A 15,438-nucleotide genomic window follows, 5' to 3' on the forward strand; every position below is an offset into this window, starting at 1 on the left:
TAGGCTGCTTATTGCCTTTTTTCTTCCTAAAATGGTAATCTTGCAGCCCTACCTAAAGTTTGCTCAGGTTTTGTGCTTAATCCAGGCAGTCGAGAAATGTTTCAATAACACTGCAAGCTTCCTCCTCCTGAGCTGTGATCTTCCTGCTTTACCTCCATCTACAGATTCTGTAGAACTTCAACCAATTGGGATTTCCCCATTTTGCATAACCTGACAGATGAACAAACCACACCCTATTGCAACTTTTACATTGCAGGTTTAAAGAAACAAAGTTGCAGCTCCAAAAGATGCTTTAAATGTTAAAACAATATGTATTGGTTAAAACATAGCAAATCAGTGCAAGTTCGCCAAATTCAATTCCAGTTTCAAAGTCTCCCAACATCATAACTATTAAGGTTACTCTATTTTGCATTTGAAAGTGTGCTGACACACACTCTCAACATTTCTGATTATTGGAGTGGAGTCACAGAGTTCAGCTTATAACATAAGCAGGAAGTACTTAATTACAGAACTGGGAAAACTTGACATTCTGGAATAGAAATGTGGAAACTGTCACAAAAAAATCTATTGTCACTTGAACATCCTTAGGAATTTCCTGATCTCAGTCAGCCTGGAAAAGGAAGCTTGCAGTACTAATCAGATTGGGCTGTGGAGCAGTGGGTTGAAAAATATGGACAAAAAGTAACATTTGAAGGTTAGAAACAGAAGTCATAGTCTTATTTGTTTCTGGAAAAATTTTGCTATTTAATTTTCAAATGGTATGTATTTCTTTCTGTTCTTTGAGATTATCCCGTTTTGCTTACTAATAAATCTTCCTGGTATCCTGTTGGAGAAAATGTTTATATTTACGACTAGCTGATGCCTGGGTATTTATAGATTTATAGAGCCTTTTGTCCCCCTGCTCCCATGCCCATCATCCCTGCCCTATCCTTTCCCCCTGCTCCCATGCCCATCATCCCTGCCCTATCCTTTCCCCCTACTCCCATGCCCATCATCCCTACCCTCTTCCTTCCCCCTCCTATGTGCTCCTCTTTCCCGCCCTGTCTACGATCCTGGCACTTTGTAGGCTAACTGTGTGAGGGACGCCTAGGCCTTAAAGGTCCACTGTGTGAGGGAGCACGCTCAATCAAAGGCCTTAATCAGGCTCTCTTCCACCTCCCATGACATCACGAACAATTGCCACTCTAGGAAGCTACATTCGCTCTCCTTAAAGGTCCAGGCTTTCCAGAGTTATGCTGGAACACACACACACACAGACACACATATCAGGGGTGTCTTACCCCAACAGTGTTTGTCTCCAGAGGTTAAGTCATCTGTGTACCAAGTTTGGTTGAAATTGCTTGAGGCATTCCAGAGTAATTAGCAATAGTTAGACTTATATACCGCTTCATAGGGCTTTCAGCCCTCTCTAAGCGGTTTACAGAGTCAGCATATTGCCCCCAACAACAATCCGGGTCCTCATTTTACCCACCTCGGAAGGATGGAAGGCTGAGTCAACCTTGAGCCGGTGAGATTTGAACAGCCGAACTGCTGAACTGCAGTCAGCTGAAGTAGCCTGCAGTGCTGCATTATACTATACTAAATTATACTAAATAATAATAATATATAAATAAATAATAGAAGATTATGCTTGTAGAATGGGAGAGTTATGAATTAAAAAGTTAAAAGTACTAATTCTTTGATTTTTTGGGGTGGGTGGATGTTTTAGGCTATCTTTGAAACACAAGAGGCCGCTAAGGACATCACTCCAGAGCTGGGCCACCAAATGTCAGCTTTACTTTTGACAGAACTCTTGACTTTTCTGCAATGGTAAGATAGCAAATTGTTGGCAATGTGATATAATTTAATTTAATTTAATTTATTAGATTTATAGGCCGCCCAATCCCGGAGGACTCCAGGCGGCTTACACAGAACAAAAAAAGAAAAACAACAAAATAAAAATAAAGATTAAAATTCTCCAACACGCATACATTCAAATTGGGGCTGGACCCTACATAATAAGGTCAACAGCCCCAGGCCTGCCGGAACAGCCAAATTTTAACAGCTTTTCTGAAGGCCATGAGGGTGGGCGAGGTCCGGACCTCTGGGGGTAGCTGATTCCACAGGGTCGGAGCGGCCACAGAGAAGGCCCTCCTCCGAGGCCCCGCCAGCCGATACTGTCCGGCTGACGGCATCCTAAGGAGGCCCACCCTGTGGGATCTTATTGGCAGTTGGGAGGTATGCGGCAGTAGGCGGTCTCGCAAATACGCTGGTCCTGAGCCATGTAGGGCTTTAAAGGTAATGACCAACACCTTGAATTGCGTCCGGAGACCAATTGGCAGCCAGTGCAGCTCGCGGAGGATAGGTGTAATATGGTAATATTGATTTGATTGATTGATTTTATTATATTTATATGTCATGGCATGCTTGGCTACCAATGTAAAGTTACTAATGATTGTTTTCATTTTTATGATTTCTCTAGCTACAAGAGAGACCTGGAGACTTTCATTAGAAGAAATCAACAGCATCGATATTTTGAACCGATAATAATTGCAAACATGAATAATTTCGAGAATTTCCGGTAAGAACAAATTTAGTACTGCAAATTTCTTACATAATAGAGTTGTGCAAAATGTTTGAAACTTCTCAGTTTTTTTTCTTATCCATAATCTCCTTCACTGCATTATTACCCCAAACATTCTACTTCCTATTTCTCGTTAGCATAGCAATTCACAAGGTAATTCTTTCATTTTTTTTCCAAGCCACTTCATCATTCCTTCCCTTTTCTTACCTCCATTTTCCATCCATTTTCTTAGGAGATTCATCTTATACTCTTTCCAAACAGGATTTTCAATCATTGTACTTTCTCTCTAGTTTCTTTCATTTTCCTTCCTTTTCATCCATTTTTCCCCAAAACATGCCTTGATATTTTCAGAAAATTGTCTATCAAACCATCTGTTCTCATCCATGTATTCTTTACTAATTCTTTTAGTCAGTCATACATTTTTCTAAGTGTACATATGAATACACTTAAATCATTTATTCAGAACAAAAATATCTGTTTCTAAGCATATATTATTCTTATTCATTTTTTTGTCTCCAAAAGGCCCCAAGTTTTTTTTCTAAATGCTCTCATTTGGTTTCCACTATGCATTCATGTTGTCCTTCAGAATAATTATTTCCTCCTGGATTACATATGTACAAACAGATGTAATCCATGCATAATGTTTAATTCTTCCACGACCCCATTTAGTGAAGGGTAACAGATATATTTGTTTTCATACTTGTATACATACTCAAAATAACCTAAATGAAAGCATGTAATGCTTTATTATAGCATGTATGTATATGTATGTATGTATGTATGTGTGTATATATATATATATGAGAGGGAGAGAACAATATATATAATAATTTTTATTTATTGTTGCCCATCTCTAAGTCCAGGAAACTCTGAGAAATTTACATACAAGATACAACAAACATTCAATGATTATAAATAAAAATGGATTCAAATTACAGAAGCTAAGATGAACTAAAAATCAAGAGTTTAAAGGGGAAAGGTAGAGTGCCTTCTCTGCCAGTGTTCCAACCACCTCCAGCTAGCAACTTCTCCAGAACCTCATGCCTGTCATGGCCAGATTTTAAGGCTTTTCCTGAGGGCTGATCTTACCTTCTGAGGTATAATGTTTTAGAACAGGGGTGTCAAACTCATGTCATCACAGCGACATCACATGACATATCAGGACTTTTTTCTCCTTCGCTTAACCAAATGTGGGCATGGACAGCGCTTGATGCATCCAGGCCACGGGCCCGGAGTTTGACAGCCCTGTTCTAAAGGGTAGGAGCATTGGCCAAAAAGAGGCTCTTTTCCTGGATCTTCCCAACCAAAATTCCTTGGCTTATGGGATGCATATTGGGTCCCTTCTGCCAGCACAAGTGGGGTGGGCCAGTCCCATTGGGGATAGACAGTTCTGCAGACATCCTGGACCCATGCCATAAAGGACTTTAAAGATAATAACCAACATCTTGAACTATACCTGCAAGCAAATCAGCAGCCAGTGCAACTTTTGTAACACTGGTGTTACATGTGCCACCCTAAGGGGGCTCTCCAAAACTGTTCACACCGCTGCCTTCTGGATAAATTGTAGCTTCTGAATGTCTTCAAGGGTAAATGCCCTGTACTTTTTGTTGAAGTTTTTGTGTTTTCCCTCCCCCTCCTTGGGTTTATGCGCCGCCCTGAGTCCCGCTGGGAATAGGGCGGCATATAAATAAAATGAACCTCGAACCTAGCTCCAATCAGACCTACAGTTTGACTTCTCCGCATATATTCATCAACTCCACTCCGCATACTGTGCCTACTTTCATTCAGGCTATTACATTCTTCCCATTTCTTTTCACAGACAATTTACCTGGGCTTTTTTGGGTGGTCCCTTTGTTTATACATCCTTTTAAATATTTAATCCTTTTATATTCCATACACACACACTGTGTAATGGGTGTATAATAAATTTATATGTATGTATGTTTGTTTGTATGTATATATCTGTAACGGGCAGCAGAATTGGTCAATTCAATCTTTCATATGACATTTTTTAGTAAGACAGAAGAAGATATAATAGCAATAGCACTTACACTTATATACCGCTTCACAATGCCTTTTTAAGCAGCATATTGCCCCCAACAATCTGGATCCTCATTTTACCCGCTTTGGAAGGATGGAAGGCTGAGTCAACCTTAAGCCTGGTGAGATTGGATCTGCCAAACTGCTAGCAGCCGGCAGTCAGCAGAAGTAGCCTGCAGTACTGCACTCTAACCACTGCACCACCCAATATCTCTTTGCTGTTGATGAATTGTGCTCTTGATTTTGCAGCTCAGATCTTATAGCCAAAAGTCAGGATTCGAAAAGCTTCAAATACCCACTCGTTATGAATGTCTTCATTTAATGCTAAAAGGAGATATCCTTCAAGTTGAGCTTCAATTGTAATGACTTCATGGCCTCATCTGTGTTTTACAGCAATGGTTTCCATTGTTCTATTCTGGATTTTATTTTAATTTGCCAGTCAACTTGCCTTGCAGTCCTGATACTCGCTGGAGGTCTGCCCTCAAAGTGCTAACTTGACCCAGTTCTGCTTCGCTTCCAAGCACAGACATTAGCTAGGTGTTGCTTCCTTTTGAGACTGAATGCTAAATGGATGTAATTTATGCAGACTTTTATCCAGAGTTGCCTGGAGTTGGGCGGCATCTAAATTGAAAAGATTACATTAGTATTATCAACCATTATGATTATTATTGCTGATGTCATTATTCTGATTTGTTATATATACATTTTGGGTTACGAATTGCATAGCATTATATTCACTGGATTTTGTAAGCTGCTGTAAGCAAAAAGAACTGATGTTTTAAAATATCTAAAAAAACAGGCCTTTAATTCGCTATTAATTGGGTTTTCAGGGCCCATACGGAGAAGAGCACAGATTCAACTAAGAGCGATGTTAAAACGAACATCTTTTCCATGCTTGATGACCTTCAGACGACTGGGGTTAATGGGCTTCTTGAACCCTTGTTTTCAGAAATACAGGTATTGTTACAGATATATACTACAAAGCTACTTTCCTAGCTCTTTGCTGCCCGAGGCAAAGCATAAGATGAAACTTAAACCTTCTCCATTCAGTGAAGGTGAAGAGATGACTTTCTCTGGAGTTCTAAGGATGGAAAAACACCTTCATCCTACTATTCTGCGAAAAACAGACTACGTTTTATGATAGTTTTCTCTTCCACTGGAAGGCAACAGGGGTGGGGGACGGGCATGGATTAAAAAGAATAGCCACAGGTTTGTCAGCCTCCAAGAAAACTACCCATTCCCAATGAATAGTTATCCTTGCTCTTTACTCTTCAATGGAAAAATAGTGTCCCCCAGAAAAACCGTGTCCATAACCATCTTAATAATGTCTGGGAAAAGTTGCATAAAATGCTTATAATAAATTATAATGAACATTAAGGGAGCAAAAGAGCCCACTTTGTGATAGCCTGAGCTATGAAGAAGAAAGGATAGTGCAAGTGTCTTTGTTTATTTTTTTCAAGTCACGTTTAAACTAACAGAATTAGTTGCTGCTTGAAAAATATCTAATCAAGTTTCTGGGAAATTCTTTTTTTAAAAAAAACTGAACAATTTTTAAAATTTGTTCTTCAGACACTTTTTAAAAAGTTTAATGACAAGAAATGGGATTCCTGTGGTGGCGTTATGGATGAAATAATTACAGCCCTGGATGCCCGTATCCTTGTGTTCAAGAGGCTTAAAAACCCTCATCGCCAGGTGAGCTGATGCAAGGAACTGCAAGTGCAAACATTTTTATGCTTTTCAAAATTTAATACTAAGAATGAAGTGAGCCAATTCATGCAACCTAAGCCTTGAGGTGGACAAATAAGAGTTAAATGTGGGTTTTTTAAAAAAAAAAACTTTTCATGATGTATACATGTATTGCCATCATTACCTGTTTCCCTTTTTAAACATGTTTTTTTGAAACCTTTCAAAAGCCTGTCTCAAAGTGCTTTTTCAGGAGGCAACTCGACTTTCTTGTTTTTTTTCTTTTGAAGATGTTTCATTTCTCATCCAAAATGTTTCTTCAACTCTGACAAGATAGTGGGGAATGGAAGGATTTATATTCCTTGCAGACAGCTGGTCATTTGCATCCTTTTAGAGGGTCGTTGAAGGTTTTTCTGTGTCCTCAGGGTCACTTGAGTAGTGCTCCTGGTTTCTGTAGTCTGCAATTTTTCCTCTGGAAATCCATTCCCGCTCCCACACCAAAGGGTGTTCATCCCAAATTGTATAACTAAAAGCCTGTAGAGATTCTCAGTTATCCAGGTCATGGTTGTCCCAAAGGTGCTTTTTCAGGAGGCAACTGGACTTCCTTGTTTTTTTTTCTTTTGAAGACATTTTGCTTCTCATCCAAGAAGCTTCTTCAGCTTCTTACAAAAGCCTTCACAACCAATGTATCAAAAGGTGAAAATGGAATCAATGCACATCGTGTATGCATAGTTAATTACTTTCTGAAATAGCTGTTTTCTGTCTCCATTTGTTAGAATGGTTCAAATGTTATAAACTAAGATCAAAAGCAGCTGAGTCATTAAAACATTTTTTTTTAAAAAGGTTAAGGTTTTTCCTTTCCAGTTGTATCCAACTCTAGGGGGCAGTTCTCCTCTCTGAGAGAGCCAGCGTTGCCCAAGGATGCTTCCATGGTCATGTGGCTATACCCCAAGGTGCACAGAATGTTATTAAGCTAGATTGACAGCAGCTGGGGAAGAACAGGAGCCTGTCCCACGGTGCTAGGGTCTCAAACTGAGAAACGTATGTTTGACAAGCCTAGATTCTTAACAGCTAGGCCGCCATGCCCTCTTGAAAACTAGTTACAGGAAGGGAAAAACTTAAAGGCTTTTTATCACAGCTTACGTTAAAGCTGAGAGCCACCATTTTCCTTTCATCACCACCAAGGTGACTTCAACCCAAAGACGGAAACTCATCTTTAAAATACCTTTTTTCTGTTCTGGATTTCAATATATTATCTCTGATGGAATCAGATGAAGGCAGCAGGAAAAGAACTCTCGGTTTTCTGAATACTCTTTCCTAGATCCAGTCCCCTGTGCATTTTTGCTGAAATCCTAATTGAAAACATGAGAGGAGAGTTGCTACTTGAAGGGGAGAAGTTGTCTTCTGGAAGTAGAGAAACATCCAGAATTTTTCTGGCATCAAAAGTCCCTTCCCCCCTCTCCATTTCACAATTATAGTTAGTGCATCTTTGGAATCCCTAAGAGTGACAAAATGGTAGGACAATTGTTCTTTTTCCTGTTTTAAATTGTATTCCATCTATTTTTTAAGAGAACACGGCAGCATTCCTTGTTCGAGCTGTCCTGGAACGGCTCAAAGCTGCCAATGTCACTTGGGGTCTCATTCTGTTACTCCAACAAAGGAGCCTCGTTTTCTTTCTTCTAAAAGATTTTGGCTTGTTTTTGTCAGGATGGACACCATGCTCAATTCTAAACCTTGTCTTTCCATCCATTTAATCCCTCCTTTATGAATTGACTTACTCAGCAGGAAGTTCATGGAAATGACAAGATTCGTGTCTTTATTGCACTGAAAATGATGCCATGTACTAAAGAAAAACTTCCCTGCTCCAATCCACAACAGTCAAGGCCTCCTTATAGAATCTCTGCTTGAGGTTTAAGTGCCTCAATAATTTATGGTCTTGGAAGGCTCCTGACGAGGCAGTGGCTGATGATTTAGCTTCTACCGTTTGTTTCTAAAATCCAGTACAAATTCCCAAGCAAAGATCTGTTTTGTTTCACCTCCTAATTGTAGACAGTAAATCTGCAGCATAGTGTTCTGCAGCGATCAGAATATGTGCATACATAAATCCTGCCTATAAGTTTATGCAGGTGTAAAGTACACCTGAATAAAATCTCATTTCCATTTTATGCATGCATAAAATACGTAAAATAGATTTGAATAAATTACATACAAAATACATGATTAAATCCCAATCAGATTTAGTAGACATTCCAGTTTAACAGACACACCTTTCCTTTATTAGCTCCTCAAATTGATGGTTAATGGGATTTTGATCTGGTTGGTGAGCAGCATAAGCAGTTTTACTGTTTATTTCTCATCATTCACAATCATAATTATAATCCTCTCAATACTTTCAAATCAAATGATCCAAAAATAACAGACATAAATCCAAATACCTGAGATTTTCATGACTATATCAGATAACTGCAGTGTATATACCGGGTAAGAAACTACAAACAGGAGATTTGAAACTTTGTATGAATTATTAGTAATCTACAATGATTGTAACTTGGTGGTGGACTTCATATTATGTAGTCCAAAGTTTCCAGTCTTCACCTTCTCCAGGTAATGCTAGAAAACCATCTGAAACTGTGGCTCTTGCTAGGTACTGTAGACTAGGAGTGGGCCATATAGGCCCTTCCAGATATTACTGAACTGTGACTCCCAGACCATGCACTATTAGTCTCTCTGGGTGGAATTGCTGGGAATTGTTTACTGAAGAATAGCCCACCTATGGCTCCTTGCTGAAGTATCCAATATTGAATTTGATTTATTCCTCTATTGACTTTGCTTGTTGGACACCAGTTGGGGAGATCACAAATGGAGATAACATGACTCCAGGTTCTGCAATCATTGTAAATTGTTAATACATGCTGGTAGCCAAGTGGTCAAATTTTGATCACGTGACCATGGGGATGCTGCAACAGTCATACTGTGCGAGTATCAATTGTTGAATCATTTTTTCCAGTGCCATTGTAACTTTGAATGGTCACTAAATGAATGGGGTAAGTTGAGGAATTCCTGTAATATATGGCCCCAAGAGATTTTGTTTTAAGGAAATACATTAAAAATGTTTTCTTAGCGCCTCTCCACAGGCCATAGAAACTATTTTGGTCTTAGGAGAAACCAGTTATGCACCTATTGATGGCATTTTTATAACACTAACGGTAGAATTTGTTTTTACCCCTGTAACTAATCTACGAAAGTTAACCTCTGCTTCTTCTGTTATAGGTTATCATGGAAAGAATTCACCTCTATCTAGTCCAAAAATACATTCAAAAGATTATATGGAAAAAAATCAAAATCAAATCTCCTGAAAAGCAAAATCAATTGTCTGAACTTATCTACTACGATGCCTCTGTTTTGTACAAATTTTGCATAGAGAATGTAAGTCTGCATCTCCAGTCCTGTAATACCAGTCTGGATGCCTCGTTGACCTTGGGGCATCCATTAATGTTCACTTTAGAGTGAAAAGGCTTTGTTGTTTAACAAATAGATGATTTGGAGAGACAGATAAAAGGTAGCCAACTGGAACTCAGGTAGCCAACTGGTACTTACGCTGTGAAATCATATTTTGGCGGTAAAGGGGGATAGGCAGACTTCAATCTTCAGTAAGCCTACTTTCCTCTCTTTCCAACCTAAATCCCACAATCTTCTGAAAAGTTCCTGCTAGATTAAGAAGTATACACCAGTTCAGTTCAGAGTACGTGCTTTGCATACAGACATTCTCTACTTCTGAGCAGGACATGAAAAGATTCCCATATGAAATCTACCAGTCAGTGTAGATCAATGTTTTAGATTGTTTTAATTGCATGTTTCAAGTCCAATACTCGTGACTATTCTAGAGGCTGTTCTAAAGAGTAATAAGGAAATACATAGAAGCATCAGGAGGACTATGTACAAAGTACTGCTGTCCACCCCTCCTACTTAGGGGAGATTCTACCACTTTGCATCCAATGATTATTTTTGGAACAGGAGTAAGAAATTAGGGAAGTAAACCTTTTGTTGTTGCTGCTGCTGGTGGTGGTGTTATCTCTTTTATTCATTAAACATGAAACTCAGTCAACTGAACATTTTAAAACAGCGGCCACCAACTGGTGGTCCATGGCCCACTGGTGGTCCGCAGAAAAAATATTTGCATTTCTTATATTGCACTAAACACTATTTATCTTTTTTTAAATTCATATTAGTGGTCCGTATGATTCATAAAAAATTATAAAAATTATGAATTTAGTGGTCCCTGAAGTCTGAAAGTTTGGTGACCCCTGTTTTAAAATGTATCACAAATATTGACTGGTGTGATGGTTGATACGGGTTGCTGCCAGCACCCTAGGTATCTACCAAGTATGTATCTTCTTAAAATGTACAATGTTCAGTAGCACAGTTTTTTGCAGTTCCACTGGTGTTATTGCAGGAAGTTGTAATTTCTTGATGTATTTTGTAAAATTCTTGGATATGGTACCAAGTGCCCCAATGACAGTGGGGTATCACTGTTACATGTTTCATCAATAATCGTGTAGTTTTGATGCCAGGTCGCAATATTTCTTTAATAATAACAACAACAACAACAACAACAACAATAGTATCATACTATCATAGTCAAGTCACATCATTGGAGAGGGTGCTGCTGAAATTTTCAGTGCCACCTACTCCAATTTCAGGAATTTGGTTGTTTATTGAAGCAAAATATGTGCTTCACCTATTCAGTGTTCCATATATATGTTCTTGTTTTTACAGATAATCCTTGACTTATCACCATTCATTTAGTGACTTTTAAAGCTACAGCAGCACTGAAAAAAGTGACTTATGACTGATTTTCACACTTATGACCATTGCGGCATGCCCATGGTCACATGATCAACATTTGGGCGCTTGGCAACTGTCATGTACTTATGACAGATGCAGTGTCCTAGGGTCAAGTGATCACGATTTGTAACCTTCACAGCTGGCTTTGGCAAGCAAAGTGAATGGGGCAAGTAGATTCACTTAACAACTATATGATTCACAATTGCAGTGATTTGCTTAATGACTATGACAAAACATCATAAAATTGGATGTTACTCATTTAACTGCTGTCTTGCTTAGTACTGGAATTGGGGGACTCAATTGTGATCATAAGTCAAGTATTTCTAGAAGAAAAAGTGTACTATTTTTTAATGCAAATTTTATTGAAAGTATTAAAAAGAATATAACAATTAACACAAACTAATACAGAATTTTAAGACAGAAAAGAACGAAGACAAAGGTAGGGAAAGAAAAGATAAAAAGAAATAGAAAGAAGACGCTTCCAACTTCCTTTGCAGCAAATAAAAAAGCATGATTACAAAATTATCTCTTATAAAAATAAATTATCTCTTTATATATAAATTATATATATATATAAATTATCTCTTATATATATAAAAAGTGTATTTTATTTTTCAGTGAGGCTGCTAAGATGGTCTTCAGAGGTTGGGGGGGGAGTTGGGGGCATGCAGGCTTTAGGTTGCCCATTTCCTAGTTTGAGCACTATTTCGAAGTATATGAGTGAGAGAATTTATAATTGGTAGGAATTTGCAGAGTGAAATATTTAAAGTCTCTATTTTATTTTGTTAGGGGTCTAATGCCACATGGCTGAAGTCTGCTATCCCAAGTTTGGCTGAAATCATCAGACTTCAAGATCCAGATGCTATTAAACTTGAAGTCAGTGCACTTGCCAGTAATTATCCTGATATCAAGTAAGGGGGAAAAGTCTTTATGAATTTGCTTTTACAGACTAACCCAGTAACAATTGATTCCTCTGATTTTGTGCCACTAACACCACCATCTACACTAGCATGGCCAATGTGTACATTTCCCACCATTTCATTTGAAACCACAGAATCCCAATTTTGCATCCCTCAGAGTTCTTTATGGAGATTCACAACCACCCAAGTCATAGTGCTTTTTTCCAAAAGGCAACTGGACTTTCTTGGGGTTTTGTATAAAAAAACCATTTTGCTTCTCATCCAGAACTGAAGAAGCTTCTCGGATGAAAAGTGAAATGTTTTCAAAGGGAAAAAAAGTTCAGTTGCCTTTTTTTTGGGGGGGGGGGGGAGCCCCTTTGGGATTCCTTAGAATTCCCTCTAAACGCAATTTCCAAAAGCCAGGCAGCATAGTTTCTTGAAATCTCAAAAGATTTTGAGAACTAGTTTCATACTGCATCTAAATCTCTTCAAATTTAAATGAAAAATGAACGTTTCCACTGCACTGATGGGAGCCACGCTTATTGTATCTTTGGTGGCTCCTAGGAAGGAAAGCAGCAGAAAGAAAAGGTTAAAATTCTCCTTCAATTATCCTATGAAATATACATCAAAATTTGCTGTAGTTGGATGGTATACAGGTAGCTATTGAGGTACGATCGGTTGCTTAGCAACTGCTAGAAGTTACAACCTACCTAAAAAAGAGGACTTGCAATCTGGATTTGAGGTTCCAATTGTCATCTCCCCCACCTGCCGCCCATAGTCATGTTCACATTTATGGCCATTTGCAGCCTCTAACAATCGGATGATCATATTTTACAGCAGTTCTGTTGAAAACCAGCACTTCTGGCTTTTGACAAAACCTTACCACAGCGAAACAGTGGGTTTGCTTAAGAACAACAGCTTTCGCCCTTATGATTGTCACATTCACTTAACCCCCACCACAAATAACAAATGTACAATCAGATCTGTCACTGACTTGTTTACAACCGTTAGGACTTGCAACAACCATAATGATGACTCATATTCTCAATGAAGGCATCAATACTTCTCAATTAAGAACCTGATTTCTGTTAGTTCCCATGTATAATGAATAACAATAGAATGAAAAATGCAGCTTCTACCTTGAAAAAACAAGTGACACTCCACGGGAAATACCATGTTTCCCTGAAAATAAGACAGGGTCTTATTTTCTTTTGCCTCCCCTCCCCCCACACACAATAAGTGCCTGCCATATTTTCAGGGAGATTTTATTATTTTTGAGGTGCAGGAGGTGGCTAGTGTAGTCACCTCATGGCTGCTGCTGTGTTGCAATATTTTCAGGAGGGGGCTTATTATAGTGCATGCGCTCAAAAGCCTGATTGGGCTTATTATTCAGGGAGGTCTTATTTTCAGGGAAACAGGGTATTTGTTGCTGAGTTTCTTCCTTTTTCATTCTTTCCAGTGCTATCTTTGTGGCTGAAAGGGGCACGTTGAAACATATTTCTGTTTGCTCTGAGTATCTGTTGTTGTCTTTTATAAATGGGGTTATTTTTTCTTCCATTCAGTTATGAGCCTCGGTGGGGCAATGGTTAGAGTGCAGTACTGCAGGCTGCTGCTTCTGCCTGCCAGCTAGCTGCCTGCAATTTGGCAGTTCAAATCTCACCAGGCTCAAGGTTGACTCAGCCTTCCATCCTTCCAAAGTGGGTAAAATGAGGACCCAAATTATTGGGGGCAATAGGCTGACTCTGTAAGCCGCTTAGAGAGAACTGTAAAGCACTGTAAAGCGGTATCTGTTGCTATTGCTATGTCTACTTCTCTGAGTTTTCTTGGCGGGGTTTTTCAGAAGTAATTTGCCATTACCTCCTTCCTACAGCAACCAGAAAAAAGCTGACCCAACCTAGATAGTTTTGTGCCTAAGGTGGGACTAGAATTCACAGTCTCCCGGTTTCTCATCTGCTACCTTAACCACTACACCACACCAGTCTGGCTCCTTAAAACCGTACACGAAGCTGAAATGACTGCTTCTCATCTCATCTTGCCATTTTTCTCGCCACGTTGCTCTGTCATTCTTCATGCTTCTTTTTTTTGTCTTTCCAATACAGACGGAGACATCTCAATGCCATCTTGCACATTAAGCACTTATCCTGTATCATCATTAACAATATTGTGAGTGTGCTAGACATTCATGGAGGTGTCACACAGCCATCATCATTGCTGTTTCGAGGCATTAAGGCGCCATTTGCAGTGCTCTGATTTGAACTACGCTTACTGTACCTTTTGTAACTTCTAGGCAGGATAGAAGCAGAAAGAAAAGCTGGATTATTCTATCCTATGCAATATGTATCAAAATTTGCTGCCGTTGGATGGTATACAGATAGCCCTTGACTTATGACCAGTTTTTCAGAAGTAATTTGCATTGCCTCCTTCCTAGAGCTGGCAGAAACAGACTGACCCAAGATCATCTAAGATAGCTTTGCGCCTATGTTGGAACTAAAATTCACTGTCTCCCGGTTTCTAACCTGATCACTTAACTGCTACACCAGTCTGGCTCCTTATAACTGCATACAAAGCTAAAATTCCTGTTTCTCATCTCACCATTTTTCTTGCTACTTTACTCTGTCATTTCTCATCCTGTTTTTTTCCTCTTTCCGATACAGAAAGAAACATCTCTGTGCCATCTTGAACATTAAGTCCTTATCCAATGCCAAGATTAAAAGCATTGTGAGTGTACTAAAGATCCGTGGAGATGCCACACTGACATAATTATCTCTGTTTTCAGGTGTCAGTGTACCATTTAAATAACTGGGATAGTTTCCATTTATGGAAAAAAGTTGTATTGTATTTAATAAAGTCCTACTACTGGCATAATTCTATAACTCAACATTCAACCCTGGAAAAATAGTGAAGTTTAGATCAGTGTTTCCCAACCTTGGCAACTTAAAGATGTCCGGAGGGAATCAAACTATTCTCCAAGGCACCGGAGGCTAGAACAAGAAGCAATGGGTGGAAACTGATCAAGGAGAGAAGCAACTTAGACCTGAGGAGAAATCTCCTGACAGAACAATTAATCAGTGGAAGAGCTTGCCTCCAGAAGTTGTGAATGCCCCAACACTGGAAGTCTTTAAGAAGATGTTGTCTGAAACAGTATATAGAGTTTCCTGCCTAGGCAGGGGGTTGGACTAGAAGACCTCCAAGGTCCCTTTCAACTCTGCTATTGTATTGTATCCAGTTGTTAATTTGGGTTTCCCCCATTGACTTTGCTTGTGGGAAATTGTCTAGAAAGGTTGAAACTGATGCAACCATTATAAATACATGCTGGTTGCCAAGTGCCTGACTTTTGATCATGTGACCATGGAGATGCAGCAACAGTCGTTTTCAGTGCCATTGTGGCTTCAAATAGTCACTAAACAA

General features: G+C 39.1%; 1 protein-coding gene across 2 annotated transcripts in view; it reads left to right on the forward strand.

Annotated features, from left to right (window-relative positions):
- Positions 1-15,009, forward strand: part of TNFAIP2 (TNF alpha induced protein 2) — a 28,443-nt gene extending 13,434 nt beyond the window's left edge. The window contains exons 6-12 of one of the 2 annotated variants that reach the window (XM_032234759.1): positions 1,709-1,809; positions 2,462-2,560; positions 5,434-5,560; positions 6,173-6,295; positions 9,557-9,712; positions 11,921-12,042; positions 14,130-14,776. In XM_032234759.1, the coding sequence (XP_032090650.1) occupies positions 1,709-1,809; positions 2,462-2,560; positions 5,434-5,560; positions 6,173-6,295; positions 9,557-9,712; positions 11,921-12,042; positions 14,130-14,280 (879 nt within the window). In that variant the 3' untranslated portion in view covers positions 14,281-14,776. Of the gene's footprint in view, positions 1-1,708; positions 1,810-2,461; positions 2,561-5,433; positions 5,561-6,172; positions 6,296-9,556; positions 9,713-11,920; positions 12,043-14,129 lie in introns of both variants that reach the window. The other variant, XM_032234765.1, reaches the window with a different exon arrangement.
- Positions 15,010-15,438: the final 429 nt, after the last annotated feature.

The sequence above is a fragment of the Thamnophis elegans genome, chromosome 1 (assembly GCF_009769535.1).
Source record: "Thamnophis elegans isolate rThaEle1 chromosome 1, rThaEle1.pri, whole genome shotgun sequence".
Classification (NCBI taxonomy): Eukaryota; Metazoa; Chordata; class Lepidosauria; order Squamata; family Colubridae; genus Thamnophis; species Thamnophis elegans.